The 18,069-nt window shown below is 33.2% G+C and overlaps 2 protein-coding genes across 9 annotated transcripts in view; both read right to left on the reverse strand.

Annotated features, from left to right (window-relative positions):
• Nucleotides 1-10,015, reverse strand: part of mpped1 (metallophosphoesterase domain containing 1) — a 52,348-nt gene extending 42,333 nt beyond the window's left edge. For 4 of the 6 annotated variants that reach the window (XR_015482579.2, XR_015482582.2, XR_015482583.2 and 1 more), the window contains exons 1-3: nt 9,863-10,015; nt 8,363-8,763; nt 5,434-5,615 (exon numbers count right to left, since the gene is read on the reverse strand). Coding sequence is in view for 2 of the 6 variants with exons in the window: in XM_087248014.2 (XP_087104140.2) it covers nt 5,434-5,615; nt 8,363-8,529 (349 nt within the window). In the remaining 4 variants the exon portion in view is untranslated. The remainder of the gene's footprint in view (nt 1-5,433; nt 5,616-8,362; nt 8,764-9,862) is intronic. The other 2 variants (XR_015482585.2, XM_087248015.2) reach the window with 1 other exon arrangement.
• Nucleotides 10,016-14,278: 4,263 nt separating this feature from the next.
• scube1 (signal peptide, CUB domain, EGF-like 1) overlaps nt 14,279-18,069 on the reverse strand; it is a 100,929-nt gene continuing 97,138 nt past the window's right edge. For 2 of the 3 annotated variants that reach the window (NM_001260500.2, NM_001328599.1), the window contains 5 exon segments: nt 14,294-15,028; nt 15,117-15,196; nt 15,395-15,547; nt 16,723-16,920; nt 17,081-17,242. In NM_001260500.2, the coding sequence (NP_001247429.2) occupies nt 14,876-15,028; nt 15,117-15,196; nt 15,395-15,547; nt 16,723-16,920; nt 17,081-17,242 (746 nt within the window). In that variant the 3' untranslated portion in view covers nt 14,294-14,875. 3 annotated transcript variants of the gene reach the window in all.

Here is an 18,069-nt window from a genome sequence, read left to right on the forward strand (position 1 = left end):
ATGCCTATAGCTTTCTAGTGATCTTAAAGACACTGATTAGCATGTTCAGGTGGGATTGATTAGTGTTGGAGCAAATCTCTGCAGGACACTAGCTCTCTAGGACGAAGTTTGTCCATTTCTGTTCTAGTGGTTTCTGGATATTTTTAATGAATCTTACAAATTGTGCCTTTATGCATATTTCATTTTATTTAGAATACCCTATAAAATGATGGCATTTTAATATAGCACCATATGTAAATCTTATCACCAAGAAAACAACCATAGAGATTTTAAACAATCTCCAACTAAAGTGGACTACTCCTGCAAAAACCTACTAAAACTATTGATTTTATTCTTCAGCAAAACTGTCCAGCAAATTTCAGCCTCTACCTATGATCTCCAGTAAGGTTGTAGCATCACTTTTGATTACTTGGAAATCATGTCAGATCTTTTTATTTTATTCAGGTCTTGTCTGAGAATCATTTCTTAGATCTTGTATGTTCCACGTTCGCTGTAAGCCTGAAGGTTGTAAGAAGAAGATACAAACACTTGTTTCTCGCACTAGTGCAGTTGCTCAGCAGGCAAATACAAATCATTCAAGACCAGTGAACACACAAAGATGCAGATTTGCTAAGGACGACAGCTTAAACTGCGATCCCACACTTCTGCTACACATTCATACATTAGCACTGTTAATTCATGAACATCTGTACTTCCAAACGGTTTCCTCTGTCTAGTTCAAATTAGCTAGTTAGGAAGGCAAATCTGCTCATGAAACAATTCAGTAATGATTTTACAGTGTTCATGAGTGAAAATTAGCATTTTTTTGTCATTTAAAAATCTTTTTACAGATTTAATTAAAACATGTAATGTAAAAATAATACTAAATACTGCATATAAAATTATACTAAATGGCTTTTAACATAAGAATGGATATTTAAGTGGTAACAATCTTTTGTCAAATGGTTAAAAAAACACACTATAGAGTTTAGATGCAAAAATCTCTAAAATGCTGTTTGATATTTTCTTATAAAATTAGCATATTTCTCCAATTCTTGTGTGTAGGCTCAAAAATGTTACTTTAATAATGATGAGTAAGTTATTTTCATTGCATTTAAAGTAAAATAATGTAACATAAACATAGGAGGCTGAGAAAAATGCTCATTTTAGGAGAAAATTTCAGATGGCATTTAGAGGTTTTTGCGTCTGAACTCTTCATATAGACAATACCAGCAGTTAACGCTTTATGCATTAGTGCTTTTATTCAGTAATGACACACAAAAATGTCTTAAAGGGATAAAGACATATATATTTATAAATGCATGCAAATTTTAACTTTCTAAAAACAATATATCAACCAATTAATCTACAATACAGAAACAACTATAAAATGCAAGACTAGTTCACTGTACAATTGCATAAATCTATAAGATAAGTGCTTTGAAATCTCCATTTTTATTCGATGTTTGACGTAAATGAAGTTCCCAATGTAAGTTCGGGAGAAGCCTGATCAGTCAGGTGGGTTTGTCAATCATCATTAGTGTATATAAGTAATGGTTGTTGCACTGTTTCAGTTGACTTTTGTTCCGGCATCCCCCTACCTCCCCATCTCCTCCTTTTTTTTTTTCAAAATGTTTTAAAAGGCAGAGGACTCATACTTAAAGCTTGAGTCAAGCATCAAGCCTCCTCCAAGGACAGGAAGTCTGAGCTCTCTTTGGAGGTTGGTAGCTTGGGCCCTTTGCTTCAGCAATTGATTGAGCAGGTGAACTACTGAATCTCAAACGATACATGGGGGTGGGACATAATGTAGCTCCTCCTCTGTGCAATAGTTCTGCCAGTGAGAGTGGTTTAACTTAAGTGTATCAGATGAAAAGCAAATGAGAAGAGTCTTGAAAGGGGCGGGACTTTAGATGTAAGACACTAAAGGGAATTTGATTGGGCATGATTTGATAAGAAACCGAAGTATGAGTTGACGTGAACAAAACCAATGATCCATTAAGGTGGAAGTGACAAACTATAAGCTATGTTTATATCAGTTTTATATCTTCTAAGCATGAATTTTGGAATTTCTAAGCACTGTTTTGTAGCACACTAGCGTATAGAGATCTTAAAAACGAACAATGATAATGCAAACATTAAAAAAAAACTTTTAATTTCAAGGGACCTTTAAGTTCATATGTTATCCTCTAAAATGTATGCTTTAAAATGCTGTATTGCTATTCACCATACATACTTTGAGGTTTAAGGTGATACTCTATTACTGAAGTACCCGAAATGGCTAAAATATAAAAGCTGACAAGTTCAAGCAGTCTCCAAGATCTCAGACTAAATAAGACGAAACAGTTCTCGAAAACATCAGTGTGTGGAGGCAAAAGAGAAAAATATATATAACCGACAAGGAAAAAGGCCCTGAGACTAGGTTAGCGTTAAGAGCATCACCATATGAGGAAGTACATGTGTGACTGTGCGTGTGTGCGTAAGTGTGTATTTGCACACACTTTAAAGTATTGTGAGGTAAAAAGTAAATCATATCTCTGAGGATTGTTGCTGGATAAAGAAAGGAAGCATGTGTGTAGCGAGTTCTCTCAGATGCGCAGGAGCAAAGATCCAGAGATGAGAAAAAGAACCACGTTATAAATATTTATACAGAGACAAACGCGAGAACAAATGCAAGAACTTCCTTTTTGGCACAGGGACGGCGTGCCAGAAAGAAAAAGAGCGAGGCAGGACAGGAGAGAATCAATAGCAGGGAAAAAGATGAGACACACGAGCGGGAGTCTTAATCTGACTGGTGTCTCCTGCGCCCCGCTGACTAACCTCTATCCATCCATCCACCCATCCATCCATCCAGATATCATGTTTTACATTCCCTCTCCTGAAACTACGCCACTCATCTTTCTGATTTCCTTCATTGCTGAACCTTCCTCTTCTTTTTTTGGACATGCACATGTGTACATGGGAGTAATACATAAAAAATGCCAAACATCATGGCTATGACCTCTACATGCCACTGATAGTCTAAGATAAAAACATAAACCTTCATAATCTCCTTGTGATAAAAGGATTTAAGGATTTAAATTTACATGCAAATTCAGAAAGAACACAGTTTGTTCAAAAAGATGTTTTTAAGATTTCTTATTTGTCCAAGATATTCATTCATTAATTTTCTTTTCTTTTCGGCTTAGTTTCTTTATTAATGAGGGGTCGCCACAGCGGAATGAACCGCCGTGTTCAAGATTTGTTTTTTTTATTGCTTTTTTGTACATTGAGATTTTTAAATAATAAATTCATCAATAAATTTATGCATACAGTTTCCCAGTATTGGGGTGCGACTGGAAGGGCATCTTCTGTGTAAAACCCATGCAAGAATAGTTGGCGGTAGGGCTGCATCATTGCAAAATTTAACTCTAACCCAATAGTGTGAGCAATTATTTATTTGGACGTGTTTTGAAGCCCTCTGACTAAGAGTTTAGGTGAATTTAAACCATTTGGGGACAAGAAATTATGGAGTTTGCTACTTTAGCAAAGGTTAATTTTGTTTAATTATTAATAAAATTAAGAGTATGCAGTGTTATTTGACATTTGTTTATTGCACTGAGTACTCAATACTGGTAGAATTCATAGAAAGCCATAAAGCATTGTTTATTTCATTTTTACTTTTGTTCTATTGTTTTAATCTATGCTTCATTTGTTTATATATATATATATATATATATATATATATATATATATATATATATATATATATATATATATATATATATATATATATATATATATATATATATATACAATTTTGTATATTTCATGCTGATTTTCTACTCCCTATACAAAATTATGCCAATCAATATTATATTATCTTTCTAAATAGTCATCTTGTGAAATTAATATCGCAATATATTGCAGAAATATAAAATATTGCCAGTTTTTTCAATATCATGCAGCCCTAGTTGGCGCTGTGGTGACCCCTGATAAATACGGTACTAAGCCGAAGGAAAATCAATGAATAGATTTATGCATACATTTATATAGACATTTATATTTTTATGAAGTGTACAGCATAAAATTGCAAATGTTTCTATTATGTCTATTATATAAAAAAAATGTCTAAAATTTGTACTTGTCAACCAAACACTTAAATGACTGCATATGAAATATTTTCATATTTATTTCTTTATTTCTATTTCTTTATTGTACAGGAATACAAAATATTGGAAAAATAATAATATTTACACAAATATTTGGATAAAAACTAAGATAAATAATGTGTAGGAAGAGGCAAATGCCCAAAAGACTTACTTAAAGCCTCTACCTAAATAATAATAATAATAATAATAGTAATAATTGCATTACAACAAATGCTAAATTACCATTAAAAGTGAATAATTTCTCTGTTTTTACTCTTTGGGTACATTGAAAAAAAAGAGTCTAAGATGATTCCTTGGATATATATTTATTTTAAGATAAGTAGCTGTAAACAATTAATTTGGGCTGAATTTAAACTAACAAATTAAGTTGAACATTACTAAATTTATTTGGTTTGTTTAAATTCAACCCATATAAAATGCTTGCAACAAATTTTCAGAAATCATTTCTTTTTAGTCTATCACACACGGTGCCATGAAACAAATAAAAATACAGACAAAAGAAAGAGAAATATAAAATATTATGAAACAGATATGAATGTACGTGCAAAATTATATTTCAAAAGTCAATTAAAAGGATACAGTAGTTCACCCAAAATTTAAAACATACACATTTTAAAACAAAACATTTTTCCTCTTCCTCAATTTTTTCCAAACCTTTATGCATTTCTTTGTTTTGCTGAACACAAAGGAGAATATTTTGAAGAAAGCTGTAAACCATAGTATGAAAAACACTTTGGATGTCAATGGTTTTTTTTTAAATATCTTCTTTTTGTGTTTTATGGTAGAAAGAAACTCTTAAAGGCTTAAAACAAGTAAAGGATGAGTAAATTTGTATTTTTGGGTGAACTATCCCTTAAATTAGTCGTTTCCATAGGTAAATAGTAAGAATTTTTTTTTTTTTCGGTGTACTGCTTTTGGGTAGGTCAAGCTGAGTTTGTGAATTGTGCAAGACTATAAACATTATCATGTACAGTACATGTATCTGGCTGATGCTAAAAAGCTCTGTTTGTATTTCAGCACAGAGTGACTACTACCATATGGCTTCATAATACATGAAGTCTAGGCTTCAAGTCTTCTGCATTGTTCGTTTATTCAAAACAAAAAATCTATTTGCTAATCTGATGATTCTATTCTGCTAAGACAGCATTTTCAGCTTTAACACTTTTTATCACAATTAAATCGACTAAATTAATGCAGAAATGCATGCTAATTTAGTCAAAGGATGCTGCTGGAGCTTCAGTGATTACGCATACAGCACGGTAAAATACAATTAAGGAAGAGAATGAAAAAAAAAAACACATCTCACCAAGCCAGTCGTTAAACTTCTTGACTTCACTGGGCAGGCCGAGCTCTGTGAAGTCTCCAGCGTGCAGTAAGACGTCACCGTACGGCATCTGAATAGTGTCAGTGCGCGAGTGTGTGTCGGAGATACAGACAAACCGCGTGTAGCCCGGGGGTTTGGGGGTGTCGTGGGCTATAGGATCTACCCTTTGGAAAGACAGAGGGGGAGAGAAAGAGGTGTGGGAATATATAATGTAATATATATGATTGTCTCACAGCTTAAACATTGCATTGGCAGAAACGGGTCTCTTAGGAAAACGGCAGAGTTTTGAATAAGAATGGCCCACTTTAGTGCATCTCCTACTGGGTCGACCACACAGATTACTGACAACACACACACAGGTACATGCTCATCGAAATGTATACACACGTGCACATTTGCAAATATATAGTTGTGACCCGTTTTCCTTTGTAAATTGCCATGAAACAAATAAAAAGACAGATCAAATAATGAGAAAAGGTGAAATTTAGAATACTATAAAACAGAAATGAATGAACATGCATAATAATATTTTTAAAAGTAATTAAAGGCATAATAACACTTTATTCACCATTTACTCTCCCTCAAGTGGTTTCAAACCTGTAAAAGCTTCTTTCTTCTGTTGAACACAAAGAATGATATTTTGCAGAAAGCTGAAAACCTGTAACCATTGACTCCCATAGTATGAAACACACATTGGAACTAAATGGTTACAGGTTTCCAACATTTTTCAATATATCTTCTTTTGTGTTTAACGGACGAAAGCAACTCCTAAAAGTCTGAAACAAGTAAAGAATGAATAAATAATTACCAAATTTGTAATTTTAGGTGAACTAAAATAAATTAGTCGTTTCCATTAGAGCTGCACGATATTGGAAAAATCTGACATTGTGATGTTGTGTTTTTCTGCGATATATATATATATATATATGTATATAATTTTACCAGATGAATTGAATAGCTCTATTTGGAAAGATTATGTTAATTTAGATTGATTGGGATGATCAAGTCTTTTTTTATGCAGTGCATTTGCATTAATCATAATAAATTGCAAGCATACACAAATACGTCAGAGCAACGATAAAAGTGAAACAAACAGAGCTTTATGATTTTCTAGGGAGTCTAACCATATTCTGATACAGAAACTTAACAATCAAACATAAAATCATTGTATTATTGTAAAAAAAAAAACAATCTTTATTTTTAATCTTTATTGAATAATCTAATCCTGCGATATGACTATTGCAGATATATAGTGTGCAGCCCTAGATTCCATAGTCAAATAGTAAACTGAGAAAACCCTGAATAATTAATAATCTCAAGTTAAGTCCAAACCAATTGGATGCATTTCGCAAGTATTGTTTGGTATCTTAAAAATTAGGGCTGTAAAAATTAATTGTTTCTTCAAGGCACTTTTGCTGAACAGCTAACCGTGCCAATCGCAGCCGTTTCTGTTGAGCGTGTGATCAATCATAGGCGTTTAAGAACTCGTTCAACAATGCTCAAACAGCAAGCGGGATAATATTTACATTTATTTATTTGCTAGATCATGCTGTTCCTCATGCTGTTCCATGCATGTACTTTAGTTTTGTTTGATACATTTAAAAAGAATATTTCCTTTGAGCAGGTACAATTAAAGGTACAGTCTAAATATCTGGTTGCTTGAATTAAAGGACAAAATTGTATTACAATTAATATATACAGTTGAAATCAGAATAATTAAACCCCCTTTGAATTTTTATAATATTTCCCAAATGATGTTTAACATAGCAAGGAAATTTTCACAGTATGTCTGATAACGTTTTTTTCTTCTGGAGAAAGTCTTATTTGTTTTATTTCAGCTAGAATAAAAACAGTTTTTAATTTTTTAAAAATCATTTTAAGGTAAAAAATATTAGCCCCTTTAAGCTATACTTTTAATAGTCTACAGAACAAACCACTGTTATACAGTTACTTGCCTAATTACCCTAACCTGTCTAGTTAACCTAATTAAGTTAAGCCTTTAAATGTCACTTTAAGCTGTATAGAAGCATCTTGAAAAATATATAGTAAAATATAATTTACTGTCATCATGGCATAAAATAAACCAGTTATTAGAAATAAGATTAGATTATATTATTAGAGTATTATGATAAAAAATGTGTAAAAAAAAATCTTAACAGAAATTGGGGAAAAAAATAAACAGGGGGATAATAATTCAGGGGGGGGGGGGGGGGGGCTAATAATTCTGACTCCAACTGTAAATATATTTATACATTTGAATAAAAGGCTTCTTGTGTTGCTAAATAAAATAAATAATCTTTATGAAAAGTTTCGTCAATGCACCATAATGCACCGAGTAAATGAATTAAACCGAATCAACGGCATGATATTCATAACTGAACCGGACTAAACCAAACGAACCGTAAGAAATTGAATAGTGTAGGTTCACACCGCTATTGAAAATGCAAATCTCATGGTGTAAGACGTACAAAAAAACAGGCAAACACACAAATCTACAGTTAAAGTCAGAATTAATAGCCCTCCTGAATTATTAGCCCCCCTGTATATGCTTCCCCTAATTTCAAGGCAAGTTAAGGTAATTAGGCAAGTCATTGTACAGCGATGGCTTGTTCTGAGGAAAAAATTAATTTGCTTAAGGGGGCTAATAATATTGGCTTTAAAACAGTTTTTAAAAAATAAGAACTGTTTTATTCTAGCTGAAATAAAACAAATAAGACTTTCTCCAAAAGGAAACATGTTTATGGCTGACCTCAGCCACAGCCAAGTAAAAGAAGACCCCCCAAAAGTGCTTTAACATGCAAACAGTCCTCTATATCAAATCATGCTGTCACCAAGCGAATGTCAACAAAAATAAAACTTTACTAACTGACTAGTCAACTACCGAGATGCACATAAAAAGTCAGTTTCTTACATGTGGACATGGGGTGGCTGGAAGCGGCCCTGGTTGATATTGTAGAAAGTGAAGGCTTGAGTCGGGTTGGCGCTGTATTCGTCCACCTCTACCACTCCTCGTCCTCCTCTCTGAGATTGTTGCTGCTGTCGTCGGGCTGCCATGATTTCCGAAAGTGTGAAGGCCATGGCAAAACACACACACTCACACACACACACACACTGTCTCTGTTGTTTCTTACACACCCACACTTGTCCGTAGGTGTTTGGTTTAAAGGGATTCCACTTTTGGATGTCTTGTGCAAGTCTTTGGGACAGTTTAGGGACCGTCTTCAGTGGCTGGTCCACCGTATGGCTTTGCTGCTGGGATATTGAATCTGCATGCTTCCCCTCAATCACAATACACCAGCGGACACAATACACCTGCGGGAAAAAAAGGTAGGAGATACAAGATAAAGGGAGATGCGAGCAGTGACAGCGGCTTATTATCAAAACCCACAATCAGATGTGCAGCTGACGGCGGTATGTCCCACTCTCCTGTGTGTTAGCGACAAGATCTTACACAAAGCCATGGTAACCATTCTGTCACGATTTCTGTGTCTAACAATAGAGTTCCCTGCACTTTCAAGACGGCAAGAAAAAAAAAAAAAAAGATGCGACTCAACAGAGACAATTGTTTGGGAAGAAAGAGGACACAAAAAGCCCTCTGAAGAGAAAGAGGAGCTAAAATGTGTTTTTGAACTGAAATAACTAGGAGGAAAAGAGCTGAAAGCTTTCCACTCCATTCTGTGAAAAACACAAGTCCTCAAACCATTTAGAAACATTTTTTTTTATTATTATTTCTTTTGAGTTACATGTAGAAAGATAGCTAAAAGATGGATTATGACTAAGCAAATCTAAGTGGCACAAACACTTTAAATAAAGTGAGAACATCAGGTTAAAATAATTAAAAAACTGCTTCAAAATATATAATACACTCACAAAATAGTCATGCTTGAATAGGATTGTGAAATGAGAAAGTCAAATGCTAAAACGATGACACATATATATATATATACCATGTTATTTAATGACTGTCATACTGACACCATAGTATTTTACATTGCATTTAAAAGAACTTCAAAGACTAGCAGTCTTGCAATGCTATATGTCAAAAGAAAAAAAAAGATATTAACATCTCCAAAAATTTAATTAAAAACCAACATACTTTTGGATACTTTCTTGCTTAAAAGGAATACAAACATAACCTATATATACTAAATTGGCTTAATTGCAAAATTATAGTTTAATATTTTAAAAGGTATCTAGATAAGAAGGTCATTATTTAGATAACAGGAAACAAAACCAACACAATCACTGCCAAAAGTCAATCACTCATGCGTCAAAGAATTGACTGTATCTATGGAAACTGTCTCCGCTTTCCAAACAGTGGAGAGCATCATTTATAAAGCGCACTCTTATGCATATTCATGCATATTTAAAAGACATGCGGTGTTCATTTGCATATCAGAAATATACTTACCTGCTTTAACTCAGCAGTCTGACGAAGACAGGTTTTCAGGTTAAAAAATACTTGAGAAATAACCGGGGAGAGCGTGAAAACGTTGTGTCTTCTGTTTGCAGAGGCTCGCGCTGGTTTGTTTGAACCGGAGTCGCGTGGTGCCCCGGTTTGTGTGTGTGCGTGTGTCCGAGTGCGTGTATTACGGTAGGAGACACTCCCCCCTCGCGCAAGTTTGGGATATTTCTTCCCTCCTCTTGCGAATCCTACTATGGCCAATGGCGTCAGTCGTGTAACTTCATTAATAATCACAAACCAAATGTTCATAAGTGTTAACTGAACCGTTTAATAGTCACATGAAAAAATACCGCGAAAATGGCGCCATTTGCGAGGAACTTCACGCAACGTTAATGAATTATGACATTGTATTCGATTAAAAAATGGTATTCCTTTCACCATTATAACGCAAATTTGTGTAAGCATATTATTAAGCACCTTAATATACGTTGGATATAACTTTTAATAACTATTAATACTGAAGTGCTTCAATCAAAACCGTCTAACGTTACTCAGCTCCGCTTAATCAACGTCACTCACCCAACCAATCAAGTGGAAGTCTACTGATAAAAACGTCTCGTACGTAATGAATATTAATGAGGCAACCCTTTCCCGTAGTAGAGTTTTTAATTTTCCGTCCGCTCAATTATTTCAGTCATTGACGATGGCTTAATTTTTTATAGGTCTTCCAAGTACATTTAGGGTTGTTTGACGACCATCTAATCTTATTTTATTGTAAGACAGCGGCTTTTAAAACAGTAATCTTCGATGAAGATATACAAAAATTTTCGTACTGACCGCTGAACAGGTATGTAATTAGCATCTAAACTCCATCTGCAGGTCAATACCAAAACCAAAAGGTGTCCACTGTTTATATGCAGGATGACCCAAGTTATTAGTTTTATATGACGATCTATGTACATTATAATTAATAAAAGTAGTGTATTAGCAAACTTAATCCTAGATAAAGATGTACATTAACTACATTACTACTAATACATATAAACCTTTACTGACTTATTATATTATGAATCTGTGTTTTGTTTCACAAATGAGTGGAAATATTGTGAAAAACAGAAATGATAACAGAAATTGTTTTGCTAAACATTGGTGCCCACTGCCCCTTTGTGGTGAGCCAAGTGCATGATATTTTAAGGAGTAGTGCTATGGCCATAAGAGGGAGACAAATCTTTCCCAAAGCTGTTAGATTCCACTTTATTCCTTAATATGCCAATGCATTTTAATAAAAGAGAAATGACAAAGTACAATAAAACAACCACAACATGGGATTTGAATGATTTATTAATAAAGTGAGGTCTTAACAATAGTTTCCATTCTTTTATACATATCTTCTGGGGTTGATTTCACACTGCTGAATTGTTCATTCTTCTGTACTGTGGTCATTTACCGTTGCGGGAATCATACTATTCAACAGAGCCTTCCAGAGCAGTCATGTACATGTTAGACTGTCATCTTCCCCATCATAATGGCTCCTTCTACTGTAAATATTAACTTAATAATAAAAAAACACTACCATTTGTACATCATTTACACATCTGAATTCATAAAGCTTACAATTCGCTCCAGCAGCAGTCTGATTCACTCTCTCCATCTGAGGGGCAAAGTACTTTGAGATCACGTTGTGTGTGTGTGTGTGTGTATAAGTCGATTTCATGTCATACATTCTTCTTCTTTCTTCAAACAGTCATGCCTTTCTTTAAATCAAATGAGACATTAAAATGTGATATAAAAATATTAATGACAACCTGGAGTTATCTCTGAAATGGCAAACAATATGGATTAGGTAATGCATCTGTGTTCATGCATGAATGTATGTTCATTTATGGTCGATGCATGAGCTAACGTGTTTCCCTGCCCATATGTGGATATTAGAAATACAAGCATTAATAAGTGCTTATATAACAAAGCAGCTTTAGAATGATCACTCCGCCCCTTACGTCCAAAGCATATGCAAAACTATGCAGAATACTGTAAGATGACAGAAAGGGTCATTTTCAACTTTATGGCACATCTACATGTGATACGATTATGATGTTTTTTTCCCCTAATATCTCACCCAAGTCTTGCAAAAAGATCCATTTTCACAAAACAGACCAAGAATATTAAATAAAACTGTACCAGAACTACATGTAGAAACGTACAAACCTCTGATAGTATTTTTTGGCTTCCAACATGGTCATTCTGCTGATTTATGAGGTGAAACAATCTGAGCCAGTCAACATTCAAATACTTCAGATATTTCATCAGTTCAACAAACAGCCTCTATTCTTCATCCACAGTTCAAAAACAAGAGCAAAATATGTGTCTTTGTGCACAGCACAAAGGTGATTTGTAATTAATTACTATGTAATAGATATGTTTTAACTATGTAATAGACCATATAATGACTTTTAATCCATAACAGACTTCTTTTTTGATCTGACTTGACAACCTCTTCAACATTTTTATGAGTTTTATGACAACCAGCTCAAACAAAGTAGCCTGACTTGCCAAAAAAAATCATATTTACACTTTTTCAAAATGTTCCATCAACAATAACATCTAAATGTGTCCTGTGTGAAAATAAAAAATACAAAAGAGTTACCAGATAGTACTTCAACATTAATATTTTCTTGATTTTAAACTGCAAAAAAAAAAAAAGAAAGAAAAAACTTATCATGAGATGATTATAATGATGCTTGTTTCTGTTTTCAGGAGAGGGAGAGCTGAGAATATCTTTCCGTATCCCTGTAGAAGGGCAGATTTGATAATTCTTGTTCCTACAACCAAGGTAAAACATCTCTATACAACAAAAAACATTACAAAAAAAAGTTACTTAGATTTTCTTATTCTCTACAATATAAAATTCAAGTGCAATTGAAGCTCCAAATACTAGTTAAACAACGTACACATACTCTCATACTGACAGGTAGTCTTTGTCTTTTCTCTTGTTTTTTTTTTTCTTTTTCTTTCATTTATCTGCTGTTGTTATTTTTTTTATTTTATGGTCAGAACTGAAACTAATTCCATTCTTATAGTCTGAAAAGAAACTTTAAGTGCACTAGGATATTGAAACTATGGAGCCTGGTCAGTCTTAAAAATAATACATTTACAAAATAGAATTCATTTATGCACAGCACAATTCACATTTACAAAGTCCAATTTGATAAATGCAACACACAATTTGTAAAATAAATATTTTTGCCAAAAGAAACGTATTTGTGTATTTATGAATTGTGTTTTGAATTTACGATTTTTTGATTTGAGTATTTTTGACATGTTTTGAATTTACAAATTGGATTTTTGTATTTATGAATCGTATTTTGAATTTACAAATTGGATTTGTGTATTTTTGACGTGTTTTGAAATTACAAATTGGATTTGTATATTTATTAGGAGTATTTTGAATTTACGAATTGGATTTGTGTATTTTTGAGAATTTAATTTTTGTATTTACGAATCATGTTTTGAATTTGCAAATTAGATTTGTGTATTTTTAACTCGTATTTTGAATTTACAAATTGACTTTGTGTATTTATGAATCACATTTTAAATTTATGAATTAGATTTGAGTATTTATTAATTGTATTTTGAATTTACGAATTGAATTTGTATATTTTGGACGTGTTTTGAAATTAAAAATTGGATTTGTGTATTTATGAAGCGTATTTTGAATTTATGAATTGGATTTGTGTATTTTTGACTCGTATTTTGAATTTACAAATTCGATTTGTGTATTTTTGACGTGTTTTGAAATTACAAATTGGATTTGTATATTTATTAGGAGTATTTTGAATTTACGAATTGGATTTGTGTATTTTTGAGAATTTAATTTTTGTATTTACGAATCATGTTTTGAATTTGCAAATTAGATTTGTGTATTTTTAACTCGTATTTTGAATTTACAAATTGACTTTGTGTATTTATGAATCACATTTTAAATTTATGAATTAGATTTGAGTATTTATTAATTGTATTTTGAATTTACGAATTGAATTTGTATATTTTGGACGTGTTTTGAAATTAAAAATTGGATTTGTGTATTTATAAAGCGTATTTTGAATTTATGAATTGGATTTGTGTATTTTTGAATCGTGTTTTGAATTAACGAATTGGATTTTTAGATTTACGAATCATATTTTAAAATTACGAATTGCCTTAGTGTATTTTTGAATCGTGTTTCGAATTTCCAAATTGGATTTGTGTATTTTTGAATCATGTTTTGAATTTACGAATTGGATTTTTAGATTTAGGAATCATATTTTGAATTTACGAATTGCCTTAGTGTATTTTTGAAGCATATTTTGAATTTACGAATTGGATTTGTGTATTATTGAATCGTGTTTTGAATTTACAAATTGGATTTGTGTATTTTTTATCGTATTTTTAATTTATGAATTGGATTTGAGTATTTATGAATCTTATTTTGAATTTATGAATTGGATTTGAGTATTTATGAATCATAATTTTTAATTCACGACTTGGATTTGTGTTATATATGAATCATGAAATACATGTTTTTGCATGTATTTACAAATTGTCTAGAACGTATGAATTATATTTGTAAATGCTTATTTTTGAGACTGATCTGGCTCCATATTGAAACCCCTTGTGCACATCAGGGGCATGAAAATGACGTTTTTGAAACAAGAATATATATCTGTGTGTGTCTGTTTGTGTCCTACTACTATGCCATAAACTTGCACATCATATTTTGTACACGCAAACACACACACATATATAAATACATACATATACAAATATATATATACTGTAGATATCAAACATCCAACAAGGGCTTTCGCAAAATCGAGCACATAAATTATAGCAAACAAAGACAAAACAGGGGACAAATCTCAGAGAGAAAGAAGGCCAAATGTCTTTATCTTCTTGCAGTAGTGAGGCCTTCTGAAAGCTAGTGGAGAAAAAGAGGTGGAAGAGAGATGAGGAAAGAAAGTCGTGGAAGAGAGTTTCGGGTTTCTATTTATACGGCCGTAGAAACCTTGAGACTTTGGAACGTAGCAGTTTGATGAAGGAACGTGGGAACATTTCCTTTGATTCCTGCACAGTGTATTTAAAGTAATTTTGAGGGTGAGCCAGTACGTCAAACAGAGCTTTAATCAGCTTCTTATCCTGTAAACAGAGCAAAAGGTGATTACAAGTCACTGATGAAGTGTTTTTGTAAAAGCGGTTATGCGCTGTAGTGGAAATATATGCTCACTTTTAATATCTCCTGATGGTTTTCTGAGGCATATAGTCGACCGTCTCGAACAATGTCTTCTATGAGTTGCTGGTAATCTTCTGTAATATCAAACACATATTGCCTTTAGCATGTAGGATATTATTCATTCATTCATTTTCCTTTGGCTTAGTCTCAATTTCAGAGGTCGCCACAGTGGAATGAAAATGTTTAAAGTCTTGTTTTGTCTTTCATTTACTTCTAATGTAATCCTACTGTATGTGGCTAAATGTACATGGTTGTATTTGTTTGTGTCTTACCATCATAAGTGACATATGGAACCTGAAATCCCTTTCCACTGTTACCCTCATTGGATTTAAACTGGATCCACAGTTTGCGTGAACGGGAGGTGAAGGCGATCGGTCGCTCATAAGTTTGGCAGGTTTCATAAGTTGTAATGGAAGTGGGCAGGGCTAAAAAAAGAGAGAAAAGAGTAGCTTAATAACATGCATTTCTGCAGCAACACACTACCTGAGTCTCGTCTTGATCCCAAGAACAAATAATAACTTGAACATTCTAGTTGATCATTTGGAAAAGTTGCAGAAGGTAGACTTTTCAGATGAATCATCTGTTGAACTGCATCCCAATCATCATAAATACTGCAGAAGACCTACTGGAACCCGCATGGACCCAAGATTTTCAAAGAAATCAGTCAAGTTTGGTAAAGGAAAAATCATGGTTTGGGGTTACATTCAGTATGGGGGCGTGCGAGAGATCTGAGTGGATGGCAACATCAACAGCCTGAGGTATCAAGACATTTGTGCTGCCCATCACATTACAAACCACAGGAGAGGGCAAATTTTTCAGCAGGATAGCGCTCCTTCTCATACTTCAGGCTCTACATCAAAGTTCCTGAAAGCAAAGAAGGTCATGGTGCTCCAGGATTGGCAGCCCAGGCATCAGATATAAACATTATTGAGCATGTCTGGGGTAAGATGGAGGAGGCATTGAAGATCAAAAAGAGTCTTGATGAACTCTGGGAGTCCTGCAAGAACGCTTTCTTTTCCATTCCAGATGACTTTATTAATAAGTTATTTGAGTCATTGCAGAGGTTCCTACATCTAATTAAATAATAAAAAATCAAGGCATGATCATATTTTATTTTGGTGAAATAAGCATAATCTAGAGGCATTTGCCTTTCAGATATGCCACTTATGATACCAAATGATTAACTAGAAGTCAAGTTATTATTTGTTTTTTCGAAAACTTGGATAGGCGACAAGATTTCTGTTAGGTAGTGTGCTTAACTAACATCCAAAACGACAGTCTTTATAAAAATGCACTAATGCCTATTTTCATGCATCATTTCCTGTAAATAATAGCACTTATTAGTAGTTATTCTTGCTCATTGATTATGTACTAATACTTTTTTAAAGATACATGCACTTATTTATTACATAGTAATTCTTAATTATCAGATAGTAGTTCATATGCATCTAGATCTAGTATCTTTTTTATTATTTATTAGTAACCATTTATATCTTACTAGTCACTAGTTACTTTTTAAAAATCATTTTATGTTATGATTAGAATGGTCACAGTAGATTTTGATTAAAAATATTACTAGTAAAATAAAGATATACCATACCACTCTTCCTCATGACGAGAACATCCCCGCACTCATCCTCGATGGGGAGGAAGATCTCTGGTACAACAATAAGGATCCGCCTTTTGTTTGGAGGGTTAATGGTCCAGACGCAGTCCACATTAGATGGATAGTCACCGGGATAGTTCGGAGATTCGATGTAGCCCATGAAGTCGCCCAGCTCTCCACCACATATCTGATCTGGAATAGACCAGCGGAATGAAGTCCATTCGAAACTGTTTCATTTCATTTGTTTCATTGGTTGTGGATGAGTTCAAAACTTAAATGCCACATTAATTTGCAGTGCAGCAAAAACCAATACGTACAAACAAACGAATGGATTTGCGGGTATTTCTCTTACTTTTGCAGTGAGACACGTTGTTAGCGCCGTCGAAATCTGTAGTGGTGTTTCCAGGGCAGGTGATGCAGTAGTTCTGTCCGGATTCAGACTGATAGGTACCAGCTGGACAGCGGATGCACCGATGTGTGGTGGCATTATAATAATGGCCAAGAGCACAGTGAACTAGAATCAAAGACATTAGGAGACCATCATTGAAAATAGTGCACTGTAAAAAAATTTGATGATCAATTGGTCAAGACAACATATGTTTTTAGTTAATTGTAACATATTAAACTAAGTTAATCCTGTTCTAACTTAATTTGATAAGTTGCGCAAACTGTTTTAAGTCCCTTTAATATTATATGAGTTCAAATGACTAAGCTGAATTTGATTCAGCTTAAAAATTTAAGGAAACCAGTAATTTTTTACAGTGTGGAAATTGGACAAGCATGTGTTTAGTCATTCATTTGTGATCAGATGATTTGCATTACCAATGAGCTCACTGTGTTTCCCAGCTTACCTTTGAGAGCTGCACACTATATTATATCAGCATTGATATTACAATATACACATCCACAATAGTCACATCGCAGCACATGCAATTGTCATATTTTATCTGCAAAGTTTATCAATTGCATTTGTTTTAAGACGTGGGAATATTAAGCATTTCAAGAGTGTGTAATAGCACAAAAAATTCGAATATTTGTAGGTTTAACAAAGATTTACTTGTACAATGAAAACCGTACAGTAATATTTTAGATTTTAAATTTAAGTTCTGTGTCTGAATACTGTATGAAAACCTTAAAGCACTGTTTAATTCATGTGTACCTGCACTCTATTGTATTGTATTGTTTTGTGTGTGTGTGTGTGTGTGTGTGTATATATACATACATATATATACATACATATATATATATATATATATATATATATATATATATATATACATACATACATACATACATATATATATATATATATATATATATATATATATATATATATATATA

This window comes from Danio rerio, chromosome 4, assembly GCF_052040795.2.
Source record: "Danio rerio strain M-AB ecotype USA chromosome 4, GRCz13ab, whole genome shotgun sequence".
Classification (NCBI taxonomy): Eukaryota; Metazoa; Chordata; class Actinopteri; order Cypriniformes; family Danionidae; genus Danio; species Danio rerio.